Genomic DNA, 22719 nt, shown 5'->3' on the forward strand with positions numbered 1-22719 from the left:
TCCTTTACTACAACAAATTAGCCTGTGCCCTAATCAATACAGTTAAAAATTTTAAATGATGGTATACTTCCTTCAAGATCCAATAGGGTGAAAGAACTTGAGAGAAAATAACTTTTTTCTGCGAAATATGAACGAAGAAAATTTCTCTAGAAGGGAAATATACAAGTGCTACAAAAGAAATTACTAGGAGTAGTAAAGAAACCACCCTAGGAATTAAAAGTGATCATAGGAGATTGATGACAACCAATGTTTAAGCAAAAACAGAAATGACATTCAAAAGCAAAGATGTGCTTTTAGTCATAAAGACTTCATTGATAAAAAAATTTACATTAAGAAAAAATAAATTACTAAGCTTGGTAATTGTATATAATTGATTATAATGATTTTAACAATACAGAAGATGTTACAGATCGTCTACAAACAATGTACTCTAGAAAAGTCAAGTTAGAACTATTGAAACTCTTTTGGCTAACTTACGTTTCATGGGTGCCAAAAAAGAAGATAGGATACTTGTTTGCTGGAGGCTTCACAGCTCCCTCTGGGAGTTCATCAATCTATTAAAGATAAATTTAGTTATTAAGTAGTTACTATATACACAATGTAAATATTGTTCTGATTGCTAACCCTGAAAAAAATTAACCAAAATCCTTGTAGTTTTTCTTTTTCTCAAATCTTACAAAATGATTCTAAAGGTCATATTTCGTTCACCACATGGACCAAACCCTGTGAATTGAGTATAACCATTATGATAATTCATAAGCAGGAGCCAAAATTAAAACTACTTATTTTCTTGGACCCAAGATAATTACTCCTGGGAATCTATCCTAGTGAACAATTCAAAAGAATAACAACAACAAAAACCAAAAATGGCTATACAGTAATCCCAGCACTTTGGGAGACCAAGATAGGCGGGTCACAGTGAATATATGCATACCTTTCTAGAAACACAAATGTTATAAGATAGAATTATGAAAAATTAACTTGATGAAATATTATCAGTCACTAAAAGACATCATCTATTGCCTGGACTACAAGTTTCTCTTCCCACCAATTTAAAGTAAAATTCATGTTTAAAATGCACTTCTGGTTATGCTACTTCCTTCCTTCAAATCCTTCTAAAACTTCTCATTGCTTACAACATTCCTAGCTGTGTATCTCAATCACTTCTGGAGCTTTAAAAAAATAAAGACGGTCTGGGTGTGGTGGTTCATATACATAATCACAGCATTTTGGGAAGCCAGGGTGGGATGATCGCTTGAGGCCAGGAGTTTGAGACCAGCCCCAGAACATAGTGAGACCCCCATCTGTACAAAAATGAAAATAAAAAATACTTAGCCAAGCATGTTGAGACATGTCTGTAGAATATTTGGTAAGCTAAAATGGGAGGATTGCTTGACCTGAGGAGTTTAAGGTTATAGTAAGCTAAGGTTGTATCACTGTACTCCAGCCTGGGAGCAGAGCAAGATCCTGTTTCTAAACAAACAAACAAGAAAATATATCTATATACACATACATACATATATATCCATTCCAGCCCTTTCTCAGATCTACCTATTTTTATTTACAGCTGAGGTTGAGAATCTCTTATAGGATAAAGGTCCAAATTCCTTAGAATATCAGATTGGCCATGTAAAGCTGCCTGTTTCACTAATGTAACTGCTAAACTCTGTCTATGCTTTTACTGTTGCACTTTTGCCTAGAACTATTCTATTTTCAACTTATTCTCCTTCATCATACTACAAAATTCTTGAATGTTGGAGTCATGTCTTATTAAAAAAATCTATCCCTACTATCTAGCACAATCCTGGCACACAGCAATTCTTAATTAATCTTTGCTTTCATAATGATAAAATTTCATTGATTCAAAAATATGTCATTATGGAGTTTTGTGACATAATGTTAAGAAAGAACCACTTTATGTACACTATGATTATAATTATATATATATATATAATTATATATATATATAGTTCATATATATATAGTTTAACAGACAGGGACTGGAAGGGAATATGAAAAATATAACTATATAAGTGTGAGGTCAGTGGTATTAAGAGAGAAAAATTTTCTCTTTTCTCTTTCAAATTTCCCTTTTGTTGTCATAATTTTAACTTGCAAGAAAACAAATTTATGTCCTTATGAGATTAAAATTGCCATTCTGTAAACATAAAATTTCTTGTATTTCTTTTTTTTTTTGAGTTGGAGTCTCACTCTGTCGCCCAGACTGGAGTGCAGTGGCCGCTCCCGGCCACCGCAGCCTCACCTGCTGGGCTCCGGCGATCCTTCCACCTCAGCCTTCCAAGTAGCCGGAATTACAGGCACACGCTACCATGCCCGGCTAATTTTTTTTTTTGATTTATTGTAGAGATGAAGTCTCGCCTGCCCAGGCGGGTCTCGAACCTGCGGGCTTAGGCAATCCACTCACCTCAGCCTCCCAAAGGCGCGGGATTACAGGCTGAGCCACCGAGCCCAGTTTTTACTAATTATTATTCTTTTGTAGAGATGAGGTCTCACTATGTTACCCAGGTTGACCTTTTGAGTTTTTGATCAAGAGCTGAGCAGACTTTTAGGAGGCATACTAAAGAGCAGTTGTTATGGAAATGAGAACAGAACAGAGTATTAGAAATCAATGAATTCAGAGGACTTTGGAAGTCCACCTAGAGTAGAGAAATTTTTAATCACCTTCTTAACACCTCAGGGTTCTAGCGGAGACATTGGTAAGTTTTGTCTTAAGAGTAAGGTGTAGATTGAGACCTACTCTACATTCTTCCAAAGTATAGTAACAGGCCCTGATGAGATCTGCAGGGGAGATTTTTGAGGTTGAGTTCCAATAAATTAGTTGAGCTTGAGAAATACCTTGGGCTTTCTGTAGATTTCCCCTAAAAAAGTGTAAAACTTAATTATAGAATATCAAGGCTATTAGTCAACAATTGAGCTGCCTACTATAACAAAAATTACACATCAGAAAAGATTTTTGAAATCCAGAGTTCTGATAACTGATCATCAGTAATGTCCAATACATAATAAAATTACTAGACAAAAAAGCAAGAGGAAAAATGTGACCTATAATGAAGAGAATAAGCAGTTAAGAGAAACAGACCCTAAGATGATGCAGGTGTTGAATTTAGCAAAGACTTTAAAGTTCTATGTGGACTTAATGAGTAGACAAATAGGGAATCTGGGTAGAGTAAGAAACAATAAAAAAGAAACAGCAGGACATGGTGGCTGATACCTATAACCCCAGCACTTTGGGAGGCTGAGGTGGGAAAACTGCTTGAGCCTAGGAGTTTCAGTCCAGCCTAAGAGACATAGCAAGATCTCATCTCTTAAAAAAAAAAAAAAAAAAGCTAGATGTGCCTGTAGTTCCAGCTACTTGGGAGCGCTGAAGCAGAAGGACTGCCTGAGCCCAGGAGGTCGAGACTGTGATGAGCTGTGATGTGCCACTGTACACTGTACTCTAGCCTGGGCGCCAGAGTGAGACTTCAACTAAGAAAAGGGGGGGAGGGAGAAAGAAAAGAAAAGACAAAAGGAACCATATGGGAAGTTTGTATGGAAACTGAAAATTTTATTGAAGAATGAGTCATGAGCCTGAAGATGCTAGAAATTATCCAATTTGAAGAATACAGAGTAAAAAGATTGATAAAATGTAAACAGAGCTTCAAGAACTTGTGGAACACTAAAAAATAATCTAGCATATATGTAATAGTAGAGTACCCAAAGGAGAGGAGGGAATAAAGCAGAAAATACATTTGAATAAATAATATTCAAAATTCCCCAAATATGATGAAAAACATTGACTTACATGCCAAAGATCAGTAAATCTCAAGCAGAATAAATGTAAAGAAAACCACACCTATGCACATCACAAACTGCTGAAAAACCAAGAAGATAAAGAGAAACTTGTAAAACAGTTAAAACAAAAAAAGAAAGAGAAAGAAAGATTACTTATAAAGAAACAATTGTAAAACTTACACTGACTGCTCATCAGAAATAATGAAGACCAGAAGGAAATATAATGACATCTTTAAAGTGTTGAAAGAAAAATCCCTCTCAACTCAGAACTCTGCATCAGTATCTATATTCTATAGTAAAAATGAGCATAGGGAATGACTTCGGCAAGATGGTAGAACAGAAGACCCCCCAGTATCACCGTGACACAGAAAAATACAGTTAGAAGCTATTCAAAGAAAAAAATACCACCCTGAATTCACCAAAACTTGAGGGAGAAGCAAAGAAACGACCTGGGTCCAAAGAATTAAGAGAAGGCATGACCAGTAAGAGAAAAAGTCATTTCAGACTGTGCTATCCCCTCCTTCAAGCTGGCACAACACCATTCAACGATAATTTCCCTAGAACCATGACTTCTGAGGTGAAGCAAGAGAACTTGGAGGTAGATGTTGATCTCCCCACAGGTCTTGAAATCTTCATAGGAAGCCCACTTCAGTCCTATCCCACAGGAACCACTGAGAATGCTAGGAGGGCTGAACCACTTGGGATGAACTGGGGACAAAGAGTGGGACACTGATTGCAGTGATGAGCACATGGATCTTGGCAGCTACTTTGTGCTCCAATCAGTGGAGATGCCACATTAAAAAGACTGGCTGGTGCCATACTGGGCATAGTTTGTGGGAAGGACTGAATCCCAATCTGGATTTTCCATAGAGCCCAGGTACTTGCATGGTGCCTTCCCCCAGACCAGAAACAACTAAAAGGTCATGATTAAGTTCTGGTGCCTACTTAACTCTTCGCTAGACTGGAAAACAACAGAGAGGTAGCAATTTAGTTCCAGAGCACCATATAAATTAGTGTTCACTGTAAGTTTTTCCCAGACTGGGACACAACTTCAGGGTAATGAGTTAGTTTTCTTGCAGTGTTTTTGTTCCAGTTCTCACTATAAGTCCTCTCTAGAACATGAAGAAACAACAGGCCAGTATTTAAGTTCTAATACTAAGTAGTAAAAGTCTAATACCACCAAAGAACATCTGTACTAACGGGAAGAGGTGGCTATCTTCTCAAATATATAGGCATCAACATAAAGATGCAAGATTACTGACTGGATAAAAAATGTGGTATACATACATGATAGAATATTATATAGCCATAAAGAAGGACAAAAATCATGAACTTCACAGCAACCTGTATGGACTTAGAGTCTATAATACTGAGTGATCTATCACAGAAACAACGAACTGAGTATCACATGTTCTCACTCATAAGTGAACCTTGAACAATTATCGTAATACTATAAGAAAAAGACTGTCAGTAGTGGGAAACTGTCAGGGTTGAGGGGGAGGGATACGGGATTGGCAGTAGTGGGACTCTGCCAGGGGAAGGGGGGGCACACCTCATAACAGTGGGTACCTGCATAATGAACATTTGTATACCTAAACTTGAATTATAGCCCCCATCTTTTATATAAAAAAACTAAAATAAAAAAGCATAAAAAAGAAAACTAGAATAAGTATGTTATATCAATGGTTACAAGTTATAAAAAAATGTAGGATTGTGAAAGCTCAGGGAAATAAAAAACCATAAAAAGAAACCAGCAAAACTCCAGCAATGAACAAATAAATATTGAAGACCTATGAAACGTTAGACTGAGAATTCAGAATCATCCTCTTAAGTTCAAGGAACCACAAGAAAATACAAATAGAAAACTAAATGAAATTTCAGAAACAATCTAGGAACAAAATTAAAAACTTGACAAAGAAATATAAACAATTTTTAAAAACCCTACAAATAAACAAAAACTGAACTGAAAAACACATTAGGAAGTTTTAACAGCAGACTTGATCAAACAGATATAAAAATTAGTAAGCTACAAAACAGAACATATAAAGTTACCCAATCAGAGGAGTAAAAAGAGAATCAGAAAGAGCAAAGAAGGCCTACAAGAATTATGGGATGAAATCAATTGAACTAACCTCTGCATAATTAAAATTCCCACAGTAGACAAAAGAAAAAAAGGCCTAGAAAGCATATTTAAGGAAAATAATGCCTGAAAAAGTTTGGAGAAAGATATCATCCAGATATAGGAAGCACAGAGGTCACCGATCAAATTCAGTCTAAAGAGAAATCCCCAAGGCACACCATACTCAAATTAGCAAAAATCAAAGACAAAGAAAGAATAATCAAAGCAGGAAGAGAAAAGAAACACATCACATTTAAGGAAGTCCCAATAAGGTTGTCAGTAGATTTCTCAGCAGAAGTCCTGCAGGCTAGGAGACAGTGACATGCAACATTTAGGACGCTGAGGGAAAAAACTGCCAACCAAGAATACCATACCCAGGAAAGCTCTCTTTCAAACAAGGAGAGATAAAGACTTTCCTGGGCAAAAGTTGAGGGAATTCATCAACATCAGATTCCCATCTTACAAGAAATGCTAAAAGGGTTTCTTCAATCTGAAAGAAACGAACAATAACACAACAAAAAAAATCTGAGGCTGGGTACAGTGGCTCAGCCTACAATCCCAGCACTTTGGTAGGCTCAGGCAAGTGGATTACCTGAGCCTGAGGGGTTTGAGACCAGCCCAGGCAACTTGGCAAGACCTCATCTCTATAATAAACACAAAAAAATTAGCTGGGTGTGGTAGTGTGCACCTGTAGTTCTGGCTACTTGAAAGGATGAGGTGGAAGGATCGTCTGAGCCCAGTAGGTTGACACTGGGATGGCCACTGCACTAACCTGGGCGAGGGAGTGAGATTCCAACTAAAAAAAAAAATCTGAAAATATTAAACTCACTGGTAAAAGAAGGGAAACAAAAATTCAGAATATTTTAATACTATAATTGGGGTAAGCAAATCATTTATATCAAGTCTGAAGACTAAAAGACAAAATTATTATTAAGACAAATAGTTAAGAGATTCACAATATTAAAAAATGTACACTGAAACATCAAAAGACAAAATGGGAAAATAGTAAAGTGCAGAATTTGTTTTTGTTACATTTCTTTGTGATCAAAATTAAGCCATTATCAGTTGAAAATAACCTGTTATAACTGTGAGTTATTTTTTTGTAAGCTTCATGGTAGCCACAAAGCAAAAACATGTGCTAAAGTAAAAAATAAACCGCATGGAATCAAAACATGCTGTAGAGAAAATCACTTAACCACAAAGGAAGACAGTAAGAGAAGAAAAATAGATCCACAAATAACCAGAAAGCAAGTAACAAAATGGCAGTAGTAAACCCTTACCTATCAATAATAGCATCAAATGTAAATGGATTAAATTATCTACTTAAAAAAATAGAGTAGCTGAATGAATTTTTTAAAAACTCAACTATATACTGACTACTAGAAACCCACTTTCATCTATAAAGGCATGTACAAACTGAAAGTGAAGAAGTGAGAAAAGATATTTCATGCAAATGGAAACCAACAAACAGAAGTAGCTATATTTACATTAGATAAAATAGACTTTTTCTCATTTAATTATTTATTTTAATTATTTTATTTTAAAATATTTTAAATGTGGGGCACAAATGAGAGTTAGGTACAAATGTGGTCATCATACAGGCAAAGTGTAGGTACCCTTATTGGAGTTATGTGCCCCCCTCCCCTGGCAGTGTCCCACTATTCCCAATCCCTTTCTTATGGTATTATGATAAATGTTTAAGGTCCACTTAGGAGTGAGTACATGTGGTACTTAGATCTTTGTTTCCGTGAAAAATCACTGAGTATTATAAACTCTAATTTCATCCAAGTTGCTGCGAGGTTCTTAATTTTGCTTTTTTTATGGCTGCATAATATTCCACCATGTAAATTTACCACATTTTCTTTACATGGTCCTCTTGTGATAGAAAGCATGGTTGATTCCATGTTTTTGCCATTGTGAATAATGCTGCAATAAACATGCGTGTACAGGTATCTTTATTATAGAGTGGTTTGAGTTCCTCTGGGTATATTCCCAAAAGGGAGACTGCTGGATCGTATAGAAGGTCAATTTTCAGATTTTTTTGAAACTGCGTTTTCCACAGTGGTTGTACTAGTTAACATTCCCACCAACAATGTAAAAGTGTTCCCTTTTCCTCACATCCTCTACAGCATCTGTTGTTTTTTGAGTTATTGATGATGGCCAACCTGACTAGAGTTAAGTGGTCTCTCAGTGTGGTTGTAATTTGCATTTCTTTGATGACTAGTGAGGCGGAGCATTTTTTCATGTATCTATTGGCTGCTTACATGTCTTCTTCTGAGAAGTGTATATTCATACATTCTGCCCATTTTTTCCCTCTTTTAATTTTTATTTTGAAATTGTGGGGTACAATTCAGGGTTAGGTATACAAATATACAGTGACACCCCAGGCCCTTACTCCAAGCTATTGAAGAGACCGGGAGTGCAGTTACAGAGATGTCATCAACAAGAAGCCATGAAAATGAAATAAACCACCGAGGTTACATTGTGCAAGTACCCTTATTGATGAGGTGTGCCGCCTCTTCCTGAGGTGGATATTGACTACCATCAATCCCAGATATCCCCCCCACCCCCCTCCCCATGGTTTCCCGCTACTTTCAATTCCTTTCCTACAGTAATACGGTAGTTGTTCAAGGTCCACTTATGAGGGAGAACATGTGATACTCAGCTCTTTGTTTCTGTGAGAGATCACTCAGTATTGTAAGCTCTAATTCCATCCATGTTGCTGCGAAGTTCATGAGTTTGTTCTTCTTTATGGCTGCGTAATATTCCATTGTATATATATACCAAGTTTTTAAATTCAATCCTCTTTTGATGGGCAGCATGGTTGGTTCCATGTTCTTGCTATTAAGAACAACGCTGTGATAAACATACGTGTGCAGGTATCTTTTTCATTGAGTGACCAGAGTTCTTCCGGGTATATTCCCAGTAGGGGGATTGCGGGATCATATGGAAGGTCAATTTCTAGGAGTTTTAAGAATCGCCACACTGATTTCCACAGAGGCTGTACTAGTTTACACTCCCACCAATAGTGTAGAAGAGTTCCCTTTTTGCCATATCTTCTCCAGGGTCTGTTATTTTTTGTTATTGATGATGGTCATTCTGACTGGAGTTAGGTGGCATCTCAGTGTAGTTTTAATTTGAATCTCCTTGATGACTAGTGAGGCTGAACATGTTTTCACGATCTGTTGGCTGCTTGTATGTCTTCTTTTGAGAACTGTCTATTCTTATCTTTAGCCCACTTTGTAATGGGGCTGTTTGTTTTTTTCTTTTCAGCACGTTTGAGTTCCTTGTAGATCCTTGATGTTAGACCTTTGTCAGACATGGAGTTGGCAAATATTTTTTCCCAGTCCGTGGGCTGTCTCCCTACTTTCTTGATAGTTTCTTTGGCTTTGCAGAAGCTTGTCAGTTTAATGAGGTCCCACTTGTCTATCTTATCTCTTATGGCCTGGGCACTTTGGGTTTTGATCAGGAATTGGTTTTCAGGCACTGATCTAAATGTAAAACCTCAAACTGTAAGAACCTTAGAAAATAAAAGACTTTAAGTGAAGTCCAGTAAAAACAATTACAGAAGGTCATTATATAATGATAACAGGGTCAATACAGCAAAAGGATAAGACAATTGTAAATAGCAAGAGGATAAGACAATTGTAAACACACACACACACACACACACACACACACACACACACACACACATTTAACACTTAAGTATATAAAACAAATATCAATAGACCTAAAGGGAGAGGTGGACTGTGATTAAAATAAAAAACAGCAGTAGACTTCAACATCCTACTTTCAGCAATGGACAGATCATCCAGACAAAAAGTAAACTAAGAAACATCAGAGTGAAACTTCTCTAACCAAATAAACCAAATAGATACTTAGAAAACATATCACACAACAGCTGCAGAATACACATTTTTCTGAATAGCATGTGGACCACTCTCCAGAATAGACAATGTCAGATCACTAAAAGTGCCTTAACAAATTTTTAAAAATCAAAATTATATCAAGTATCTTTTCTGACAATGGTATAAAACTAGAAATCAATAACAGGAGGAATGTTGGAAACTATGAAAGTTCATAGAAAAAACAATCCCATAATTTGTATGGAACCACAAAAGAACAGAATAGACAAAACTACCTTAAGCAAAAAGAACAAAGCTGGAGGCATCATACTATCTGACTTCAAAATATACTACAAAACTACCCCAAATAGCATGGCACTGGCATAAAAACAAACACATAAAACAGCAGAACCGCATGGAGAATCCAAACACTTATAGTCAACTCATTTTCAACACAGGTGCAGGAAAAGGACAGTCTCTTCAATAAATGATACTGGGAAAACTGAATATCCATAGGCAGAAGAATGAAAACAGACTCCATCTCTCATCATATACAAAAAATCAAATCAAATGAATGAAATACTAAAATATAAGATTTGAAACTATGAAGGAAGAAGAAAACATTGGGGAAATTGGTTCAGATGAAGATTTTTGAATAACACCTCAAAAACACAGGCAAGAAGAGCAAAAAAGAGACAAGTGGAATTACATCAAGCTAAAAAGCTTCTGCACAGGAAAAAAAAATCAACAGACTGATAAGACAACCTACAGAATGGGAGAAAAATTAGTAACCTATCAATCTAATAAGGGATTAATAACCAGAATACATTGGGAATTCAAACTAACTGAAAAAAACAAAACAAAACAAAAACAAACCCACAAACCCCAAATAACCTGCTTTAAAAATAGGCAAATGATCAAATAAAAATTTCACAAAAGACATACAAATGACCAATGGGCATAATAAAAAAATGCTCCACATTACTAATCATCAAAGAAATGCAAATCAAAACCACAATGAGATATCACCTCACATCAGTTAAAATGGCTATCATCAAACAGACAAAAAAATAAATGCTGGTGAGGTTGTGAAGAAAGGGAAATACTAGTACATCATTGGTGGGAACATAAATGAGTTACAGCCACTATGAAAAACAGTATAGAGGTTCCTCAATAAACTAAAAATAGGTCTACCATATGATCCAGCAATCCTACTGCTGGGTATATATCCAAAAGAAAGAAAATCAGTACACTGAAGTGGTATCTGCACTCCCATGTTTACTGTAGCACTATTCACAATAGTCAAGATATGGAAGCAACCTAAGTGTCTATCAATGGATGAATGGTTAAAGAAAATATGGTATATACTCAAAATGGAATATCATTTTGCCATAAAAAGAAGGAAATTCTAATGCTTCTACACTGTTGGTAGTAGTGGAAACTAGAACAACCTCTGTGGGAAACAGTGTGACAATTTCTAAAACATTTAAAAATCGATCTTCCATACAACCCACCAATCCCCCTACTGGAAATATACCCGAGGAAACTCAAATCACTCTATACAAAGATACCTGCACACGCATGTTTATTGCAGCATTATTTACAACAGCAAAAACATGGAACCAACCATGCTGCCCATCGAAAGTAGGCTGGATAAAGAAAGTGTGCCACACATATATGATGGAATACTACACTGCCCCAAAGAAACAAAATTATGGACTTTGCAGCAACTTGGCTGGATTTAGAATCCGTACTACTCAGTGACTTATCACAAAAACAAAGATTTGAGTACTACATGTACTTACTCATGAGCGAACCCTGAACATTTATCATAATACTATAAGAAAGGGATCAGCAGTAATGGGACACTGCTGGGGGTGGGTATATAACATTGTAAGGGTACCCAAACTTTACCTGCACAATGTCCACTTATGTACCTAACGCTGAATATAATAATATTAATTAATAATATATTATAATAATGATTTTTTAAAAAAGGAAATTCTGCCACATGCAGCAACATGGATGGAACTAGAGGGCATTATGTTATGTGAAATATGCCAGGCACAGAAAGACAAATGTTGTATGTTCTCATTCATGTGGGAACTAAAAATGTTGATTTCATGAATGTATACAGTAGAATGCTGGTTCCCAGAGGTGTGGTGGGATGATGGGAGGTGGAGTGCGGAGGATTAACAGAGGTTGGTTAATGGGCACACACATATGGTCAGATAGAAGAAATAAGTTCTAGAGTTCAACAGCACCCTAGAGCGACTATAGTTAACAGTAATGAATATTTCAAAATAGCTAGAAAAGATTTGGAATGTTCCCCAACACAAAGAAATGATAAATGTTTGAGGTGATGGACATCCTAGCTACACTACTTTGATCATTACACATTGTATGCATATATTAAAATATCACTCCATAAATATGAATTATTATGTAGGAATTAAGAAGAAAAATAAAAGCCAAAAAAAAAGCATAAAATAAAAAAAATTTTCAGGTAAACAAAAGCTGAGATAATTTGTTACAAGCAGACCTGCACCAACCCAAACATTCTTCAGCATAAGGGGAAAAGATACCATGTGGAAACTCAGATCTACAGAACAGACAGATGAGCCTTAGTAATAGTAAATAAGTAGGTAAATATAAAAGATTGTGCTTTTTCCTTCTCATAATTTCCTTAAAAGACAAGTGACTGTTTAAAGTAAAAAATAATAACATTATGAGGTAGAAGTAGAAGTAAAAGATATGACAGCAGAAAGGATGGGATGATGAGTCAACGAATTATACTCTTATAAGGCTAATTGTCTTAGTCCATGCAGGCTGCTTCACCCTCATAACCTAGTTACTTCCTAAAGGCCTCACTTCTTAATAACATCACATTGGGAATAAGGTTTCAATACATGAAACATTCAGACCATAACAATTGTGAAACTGGAAATATGAAGCAGGAAATGCTGGATATACTGTAAATAGGAAGTATGAAGGCTTAGGTGTGAAGTATAAAGTGGTAAAATTGTCTCTAAATGGACTGATACATTAAGGACACCTATTGTTACCCTTTAAGCAAACACACACACACACACACACACACACACACACACACACACACACACACACACACGACATACAGCAAAGGATACATATCAGAGAAGATACTGGTATTAAATAGAACATAGCTGGGCATGTGCCACTGCACTCTAGTCTGGGCAAAAGTGAGAGACTCCAACTCAAAAAAAAAAAAGAACATAAATATCTTTTCCTAAAAATGTTAAAGCCCTACGTAAAATAAAAACAAAAGATTATGGAACCTTTTCTCTAACAAACTATTTTAAAGTATTTTAAAGATTTGCTGAGTGGCTTATGTCTGTAATCCTAGACTTTGAGAGGCCAAAGTGGGAGGATTGCCTCAGCTCAAAGATCTCTTTGAGTGAGATCTTGTTTCTACAATAAAAAAAGTAAAAAAAAACCAAACCAAACCCAAACAAAACAAAACTAGCTGGGTGTGGTGGTGTGCACCTGAAGTCCTACCTACTGTGGAATGACTGTCTGAGCCCATGAGACCGAGGCTGTAGTGAGATGTGATTATGTCACTGCATTCCAGCCTGGGTGACAAAGTAAGATTCTGACTAAAAAAAAAAAAAAAAAGAAAAAAAAAAAAGAAAGTATTTTAAAGATTTATTCAGACCAAAATCTCAATAATATTGCTATTCAGAAAGGAAAATGATAAGTCTGTTATAATAATTTAAACTGTAATATGAAGAATTTTAAAAACAGCCTGTTTTAGTACATTATGCCAACTAGAGGCATTAAATATCCATAACAATAAGGAAAGTCTAACAATTACATCACTAGGCAATTTTGTTGTGCGAACATTATAGCATATTTACATAAACCTCAATGGCATAGTCTATTATACACACAAGCTATACAGTGTAGCCTACTGTTCCTAGACTGCAAATCTGTACAGCATATTACTGTACTGAACACTGTGGGCAACTGTAACATAATGGTATTTAAACATGGAAAAGGTACAGTAAAAATACAGTATAAAGATCTTAAATATGGTACACCTGTATAGAGTACTTAGCCATGAATGGGGCTTGTAGGAATGCAAGTTGCTCTGAGTGAGTCAGTGTATGAGTTGTAAGTGAATGCGAAGTGAATGTGATGTAAGTGAATGTTACTGAATACCACTGTAGACTTTATAAACACTGTACACTTAGACCTCACTAAATTTATTTAAAATTTTTTCTCTCTTCAATAATCAAGTAAACTTAGCTTACTATAACTTTTTTACTGATATGCATTCAGTAGAGACCACACTTTAAGTACCCATACAAGTATTCCGTTTTTCACTTTCAGCATGGTATTCAATAAATTACATGAGCCATTCAATACTATAATACAAAATAGGCTTTGTGTTAGATGGCTTTGCCTAACTATAGACAAATGTGAATATTCTGAGCATGTTTAAGGTAGGCAAGGCTAAGTTATGATGTTTGGCAGGTTGGGTATATTAAAAGCAATTATGACAATGATATTTTCAATTAATGATTTTTTTGGGGAATGTAATCCCATCATAAATCTCTGCTCAAATATCACCTCATTAGAGTTACTTCCTTTACAACCTAACTTAATAGCACCTCTTTCCCTATCATTCTGTTTCCTTATTCTGCTTTACTTTTATTTTTAGCATTTTCCTGACATTCAGTATGTTTGTCTCTTGACATTGCAATTCTCTATGAGCAGGAGACTTGTTTTGTTCATCACTGTAGCCCTAATACATAAAGTAGTACCTGACACATAGTAGGTGCATAATGAGTATTTCTTGAACATATGAAGTCATAAGTCTAGTCCTATGAACCTAGCCAACTTTATGTGTGTGTGTTGTGTGAAGGGAAAGGGAGAAGAGGGGAAAGTGGTGAAGAATGAAGTATAAATATTGCCATGCGAGTGGGACAGGAATCCATGACTACAGCTGGAACAGTGGATGTAAAAGCTAGCACCAAGAACTTATTTCAGGCTTCAATAGTAGAACAGAAAAAAAATAGGGAGGACCAAATTTTCTTGATTGAGTCAGGATCTAAAGATGCCCACATTTGCACATAGAGGGAATTAATGACCATAGCTGTGATGAGGAAGAGAGAGTTATAAAATATTTTCAATAACAAATTACTAATTATGAGATTACAGGATAAAGAAGTCTCTATGCATAAGAAAAGAATACAAGAAAGGCAAGCAAATTTGTCACAGAACATACCAATAAGAAGAATTTTGGGGCTTGTTGGCAAAGAATATAGAAAAAAGTTTTGACTACTAAAAAGTTATTAGGTGCAGAAAATTAGGAGGAGGATAAAAAACTCCACCAAACTTGGGATCTTGTCATAAAAACGGATTTAGATAAGGAGAAGTCTGCAGGTAAGTCAACAAATTTACTGTAGGGGCAGAAGGAAAAAGCACACTACAGAAAAAGGAAATGTATACAAGAGAAAAGGAAAATAATTTAAAAAATGTAAGTATATTTGGTTTTATAAACAGGTAACCAATTAATTTAATATCTGAAAAGAACACTGTTAAACAATTTCAATAATGATATGGAAACACCTTCCAAAATAGTAGTTTGAAAAAATATCTGAACTATCAGTTCCTTGATATCTATACAAAAACTATCATCTGTTAGTTGATGGAACAATCTTATAGCTATAAACATTTTGTTTTCACTCCGTGAAAACTCAAAAACAGGGACATTTTTATCATTAAAAGATCAATGATCGTTAGAGGTCATGATATACTGAGAACTCAGCGTTTATCACTTATTATACGCTTTATGCAGGGAAAAGGCCAGATGACTCACTGAAGTCCCTCAACACACTACATTGCTGATTCCAGAGGAGGAATATATATAGGACATTAACTTGTCTACCTTCTGTACCTGGGGAGAGGCAGTCTCTGACAATTGGCAAAACTCAGGATGAGTAGTTAAAAGGGATTTTGGTTTATGATCTTCACATGAGATCTTTATTTAAACCTCCAGGGTTTATCTTAAAACAATTCTAGCAGTCACATTTTAAATTGAGTTGTCTAAAAAACTGGCATTATTTCCCCAGCTTCCCTAAAGCCCCCTCAATCTTCTAAGCAATTGTTCACAAAGATCCAATTTTGAGCAGTCATAAAATAACTTGCTTTTAGGGTATGTTTTCATTTTTGATGAGGTAATATTATATTCAGTAAAATATACTGATCTTAAATGTATGTTTCATGACAACTTGATAAAATGCATAAGCCAGTATAACCAACACCTAATCAAGTATAAAATATTTTAAAAATCAGCTTTACTCAGATGATCTAAGTCTTGCCTCTCCCACCAAAAAATGTAAAGAAAGATAATTATGTACACAAAGTTAAATTTCGATACTCGTGAATCCAGTTCACAAGACTTGTGCCACTTTGGGCATATCTTTTATTTTCGATGTTGACTTCAGAGGGTCTTAAGGTTGTTGTTAATATAAAATGATATGCAGTTATCTACTTTTTCCCCTTAAATTATATTTTGTCTGACATAAATATTGCCATTTCTGTTTTGTTCAAGTCTGAAAAATAGATCTTTCCAATTTGGGGGTATTTTTTGTTTTCTACTATCTGTGTTGCCAGTTGGATTTTATTCATCAGTATAACCGGAGAACATACTTGCAATATAACATCTGACTTTTAATGCCAGTTTTCTTTTTTCATGTTTACCTTTATTCTATAAATTATAATGCAAATACTTCATTTTTAATTCTATAAGCATTCCAAATATTCCAAAATACTATTAAAACAATACAATCATTTATACAGTATCACAATTAATATTATGTAATATTTTAATCTATGTATTCTAATCTGAAACAAGGTATTTAGTGCTTTTCTTTCTGTTCCTTTCCCTTTCTCATTCTTTATTAATCTTTCCTCCATCTTTTCTCTCTTAGGTCCTACTGTTCAGTTTAATGATTTAGTTAGTATTATTACAATCACTTTTCTTTCTGCGGTGACTTCAGGAAACTACCCAGGGAAGGTGCCTTCAAAGAAAAAGCAGGAAGAAGGCAAATAGCAGATGGGACAGGATGCCAACATAGGAACTATGCATGCAAGACAATACATTCCAACAAAAGGTAAGTAACCACCATGACAGACTTGCAAAGAATGTGGTCAAGATCCTTGTAATCTTTAACTCTAGCATAACAACAACAACAAAAGGGTTGGAGAGGGCAGGAGAAGAGTTGGAGATAATTTCAGACAGAGCTATGTGCATGCTGTGGGTCTCAAGGACCTCAATCTATGGAAAGGAACTTCAACAAGATCACCTGGAGAACTTACAGCTTGGGAAACCAGCTGCCATGGTATGAGTTATTCTATGAAGGCAACATGGCAAGAAATCAAGGGCAGGCTCTGGCCAACATCTCGTGGAAAAATGAGATCCTTAGGCCAACAACTCATGAGGATCTGAAGCCTGCTAACAACAGCTTAAGTGAGTCTGAAGGTAGATTCATCCTCTAGTCAAGCCTTAAGATGACTGTGCCCTTGTAAGAGATCCAGAGCCAGAGGATCCAGGTAAGCCATGCCTGGACTCTAGAACCACAGAAATTGTAAAATAATAAGCATGTGTTGCTTTAAGCCACAAAGTTTCAGAGCAATTTGTTTTATAGCCAAATATAATAAATATGGAACAGCTCTGAAAAAACTACAGAGTCCATGAGCAAAAGAATCAGCTCTAAACAGTTGCCAAGTCCAGAAAGCATCAATACCAGCTCAAAGCAGTTATCAGTCAAGTAAAAACTTTCCTGCCACGTCTACCTCATTGTATCCCTAAAGGGCTGAAAAATGTGAGGAAAGAAAGAAGTCATGACAGCTAAATTAAAGGGCAAAAGAGCAAAGGTAGAGGACAGGTCAAGATAAACACCAAGTCATACATCAAGACAAGACTTGAGAGAAAAATCAGTTAGGCTATTCTATAAATGGTAGTTAGCAACCCATAGGTCCCTAGGGTACTCTGAAAAGTTCACATTATTAATGACAGTCATGATGTCTACTTCCATTTCAATTTAAAAACTAATAAACACAGTAATTTAAATACTTTCTCTCTAAAGTTGAATAGCATGAGAGCTTCTTTGAGCCTACTGAGCAAATATGTGTAGCAATAGTAGATATCAGATAAGTGTGTTCATGATTCAGATATTCAGTTAGGTTTAATCACTCAACTGAACACTATTAGCTGCTTGTAGATTTAATCATTGACTTGTTCTAATTTTTATTCCTAGTCTCATATTATTTAGTTTATACTCAAAACAAATTATTGGTTAAAGACAGAAAGCTAAGACAGCAAAATAACATGGATATTGAAATAGAAGTTATTGAAGAACATAAAATAATAATACTATACATTAATTTCAAAATTATATTTATTCTATCTGTAAACTGAATTTATCTGATCAATATTAAAATTCTCCATCCATACTAGCATTGAAAGGAGAAAAAACGGTGAGAAGTATATCTCAATTTAGTATTTTATTTAAAAAATTAATTATACATTAGTATTATCATTTCGGTGACTATTTTTTCACATCTTATATATATGCACATGTATTTTACATAAGTGGGATAAGTCACAGAAGCTGTTTTATAATGGAAATCCCTTTCCTTTTAAAATAAAGACATTGTTTGCTAGTTGAGAGACTAGAAGTTCATCTCTATGTCCTCCCCTAGATTTGCTCATCCCCCGCTAATCACTAACTTTCTATAACAAAGTATATTTTTCTCAGACAACCCTCTTGGGTCCCCTCCAGCTCTGGGAGCTTTTCTGTCCTCTCAATAAATCCTGCTTTCTCAAACAAAAACAAGAATAAAGTATGCTTTTCTCTATGTCTATATACATAATCATATATAGATATTTTATACACAGTTTTTTTTGGGGGGGAGAGGGACTACTATGTGTGTGTGCGTTTCTCTCTTTTCACACACAAATGCAAGAAATCATATTTTATAAAATTATCTGCATTCATGAAAAAACCTTGAAGTCAACTGGCATAGATCGAATTTGTTTTTAATGGCTGCATAAGAATACAGTGATTGGATAATATATAATTTATTGAATCTTTTTCTGAGGAATGGGCATCTACCTTGTTTTCAGTGTTTTTGCCCTTAAAAAAGCTGCAGTAAACATATTTTTATGACTGATGCTTCTATTTCCATGAGATAGATTTCTAGGAGTGAGATTGTTGGATCACAGATTAAAAGCATTTTTCATTTTAATAGATATTATCTGACTATTCAAAAAAGATTGTAATAATTCACATTTTCACCAAGGTATAAAAATGACCTCCCTTCCACTCTTTGACAGTATTTGGTATTACTGCTCTTTTAAATTTGCATTTCCCTGATTAATGGTGAGGATAAGCATCTTTTCATAGCTTTACTGGCCATCAGGATCTTACTTCTCAGTGAATTTCCTATTTGATTATTTTTGCATTTCTCTACAGGGGTGTCGTTTTACTATTCATTTGTAATATATTAATCTGATACGTCTCATTTTCATTGCATATATATATTTCCATTACATTGTATGTCCACTGAAACAACTTCTTCCTTTGGGTTCCAGGACACTACACTCTCTTGATATTTTTTTCCTCTATCTTACCATCCACTTCTCATGAATCTCCTTTTCACAGCTCCTCTTCTCTACCTACAATTACTCCCTTGTGATCTCATCCAATTCCATGGTTTTAAATGCACCTGTATGTTGATGAGTTTCATATTTCTACTTCCAAACTCCAGGCCTCTCTTCTGAGCTTCAGATTCCCATGCTGGGCATCTCAACAGCATTTCAAATTTAAGAGTGCTAAAGACAACTCTTAATCTTGTGGCCTAACTTGCTTATCCTTTAGGATTCTCCATGGGAGTAAGGGGCATTACTGTCCATCCAGCTGCTCCTACCAAAAAACCGGAAGTCATTATTGATTTCTTCCTCTCCCTCACAAATATTCATCACTAAGTCCTTTCAATTATACCCCCAAAATATGTCAGTAAACTAATCACTTCTTTGTACATCCATTGCTACCTGCCCCCGTTCCTGTTTACTCTACTATCATCTAATCACTAAACTTCCATAAAAGCCTCTCAGCTGGGCCCTTGAATCCATCTCCCCCATCCTTATCTCTGCCCCTAACAATCAATCCTTCAGTCCCTAAACATAAACCAGATCATGGCATTCCCCTGCTCAAAACTCTTCCATGACTTTCCATCATACTTTAAAAATTCTAAACTTATTACTAAAACTATAAGGTCCTACATGATATGACTTTTGTCTGCCTCTCTGAACTCATCTCCTGACCCTCTCCCCCTCATCCTTGCTCATTTTCTATGAGCTCTGCCTTCGTGCTCTTCCTGAACATGCCAACCTCATGCCCACTTTTCCCTCAGATAGTTGTACGACTCCTTTCCATAGAACATTCACCTCTGCTGAAATGTCACATTTTCAGAAAGGACTACTTTGATCATGCAGAAACACAAACACACACAGTATCACATTATAATGCTATCCTCTTACCTGGCTTCATCTTTTTCCACAGCTCTTATATGGTTGTGTTAAATTACATATTACATATTACTTTGCTTACTTACTCACTTCTTGCCCTCTAAACTAAAATGTAAGCTTCATGAGGACAGAAAACTTGCCATCACTGTAAAATCTCTGGCGCTCAGGACAGTGTCTGGCACAAGGCAGGAATTTAGTAAAAATTTTTTTAAAAGAGTTAGTACATATTGCTTTATTATTTTTGACACTGATCATTGCAAAGCTAGGCTGATTACGTTGAAAGCAACTAACATACAGCTATTCATTTTTAATGCAGTATAATATCCTATTATGTCAATATGCCATAATTTAATTTTCCATCCTCCATCAAAAATCACGGGCTATTTCCAAGGTTTTTTTCACCATTATGAATCCTATTGGTGTGAATATTCTTGTATGCATCTTCTAGTACATGTGCAAGTTTCTCTACTATGTACAACTAAAACTGGAGATGCTGAGTCAGAAAGTATGCACAAATCGACTTCACAACATAAAATTAAATTGTTTTCCAAAGTGGTTGGACCAATAAATATTCCTCAGTAATATATAAGAGTTTCTGTTGATCCATATCCTTTTCAATATATGACACTTTCAAATCTCTTAAGGTTTTGGCAGTCGCATAGTGACCTTAATTTGCATTTTCTAGATGACTTATAAGGTTGAGCATCTTTTCATACATTTATAGGACTTATGTATTTTTTTACATGAAATGGCTGTTCACATCTTTTGGCTCATTTTTCTACTGAGTCATTTATCTTTTTCTTATTAAATCATTCTGTATACTAAAGCTTTAATGGTTCTCTGTGTGGCAAGCATCTCCTAGTACAGAAGTACTTGATTTTAATGTACTCAAACTTATCAATCTTATCTTGTTTTAGCTGTCTGCCTTTTTTTTTTTTTTTTTTTTTTGAGATATAGTCTTGCTCTGTGGCCCAGGTTTAAGTGCACTGGTGCAATCATAGCTCACTGTAACCTTAAACTTATGGCTTTAAGTGATCCTCCTGTTTCAGCCTTCCAAGTAGCTAGGACTACAGATGTGCACTACCACACTTGGCTAATTTTTATTTTTATTTTTTTTTGGAGAGACAGGGTCTTGCTGTATTGCCCAAGCTGGTGATGCACTCTTGGCTTCAAGCTATCTTCCTCACCTCAGCCTCCCAAAGTGCTGGGATTACAGGTGAGAGCTACTGTGTCTGGCATGTCTGTTCCTATATGTACATTTAAAAGACCAGAAACGAAAAGAAAACATAATTAAACACACACATTTATAGCATCAGGAAAAAGTGTGAGATACTCAAGGATACATCTAAAAATAGTTGTACAGAAAATTATAAAACATTTAAGAAAGTCTAAATAAATGGAGAAATAAGCCACATTCATGGATTAGAAGCCTCAATATTCTTCCTACACTAATCCAAAATATAATTCAAATCTAATCAAAATCCCAACACAGTTCACTGTGAATCCTGATGAACTAATACTGTTTGCCCCAATTTTTTTTATTGGAAACATTCAGAATTATAAGTTTAAGACAGACTAAAATATGTCTTAGAACCTAATATGTGACAAGCCTTATCTATTTCCAGCCTTAGGTCTTCCTTTTATTAAGATCTAGAAAATTTTCTTTCATTATACTTCAGAAAATTTTGAATTTTCTATCTACACCGTCTTTTCCTAGGATTCATGTTAGTCACAAGCTGACTCTAAAATACGCTTGATCTTTAATTATCATCTCTCCCTTTGTATTTGTCTCTAGTCATTTCCTCTGCTTTCTGGATCTGTTCTTCAAAGCCTGTCTTCCATTTGGCTAATTTATTTTCAGTAACATTAATTCTGCTTGTTATCTAGGACATATACTCTAGACTGACACCAGACATAAGGCAAAAATCACTGAACCAAAGTACAAGTATGATAATTCAACAAATGCCTCAAAAATTAAACTATAGTAGCATTAATAACATTCTAAGGATTTAGGACTATTAAATGCATCCTACTGTAATTATCTTTTTTTTTTTGAGTCGGAGTCTCACTCCATTGCCCAGACTGGAGGGCAGTGGCACACTTCTGGCCACCGCAGCCTCGACCGACCCGCTGGGCTCCAGCGATCCTTCCGCCTCAGCCTTCTAGGTAGCAGGAACTACAGGCGGGTACTACCATACCCGGCTAATTTTTGATTTATTGTAGAGATGAGGTCTCGTCAAGTTTCCTGGGTGGGTATCGAACCCGCGGGCTCAGGCAAGCCACTCGCCTTGGCCTCCCACAGTGCTGGGATTACAGACTGAGCCACCGAGCCTGGCCTGTAATTTATCTTTTTAAGGATCAAGATGTGAAGATAGTTTTAT

The 22719-nt window shown here is 35.6% G+C and overlaps 1 protein-coding gene across 1 annotated transcript in view; it reads right to left on the reverse strand.

The window, feature by feature from the left end:
• The window catches only part of HDGFL3 (HDGF like 3), a 45528-nt gene that overhangs the window by 20056 nt on the left and 2753 nt on the right, over positions 1–22719 (reverse strand). Inside the window, exon 2 of the mRNA XM_021714472.1 lies at positions 478–554. Coding sequence (XP_021570147.1) covers positions 478–554 — 77 coding nt within the window. The remainder of the gene's footprint in view (positions 1–477; positions 555–22719) is intronic.

Source organism: Carlito syrichta, unplaced genomic scaffold (genome assembly GCF_000164805.1).
Source record: "Carlito syrichta isolate Samal-C Ts95f unplaced genomic scaffold, Tarsius_syrichta-2.0.1 Scaffold305654, whole genome shotgun sequence".
NCBI lineage: Eukaryota > Metazoa > Chordata > Mammalia > Primates > Tarsiidae > Carlito > Carlito syrichta.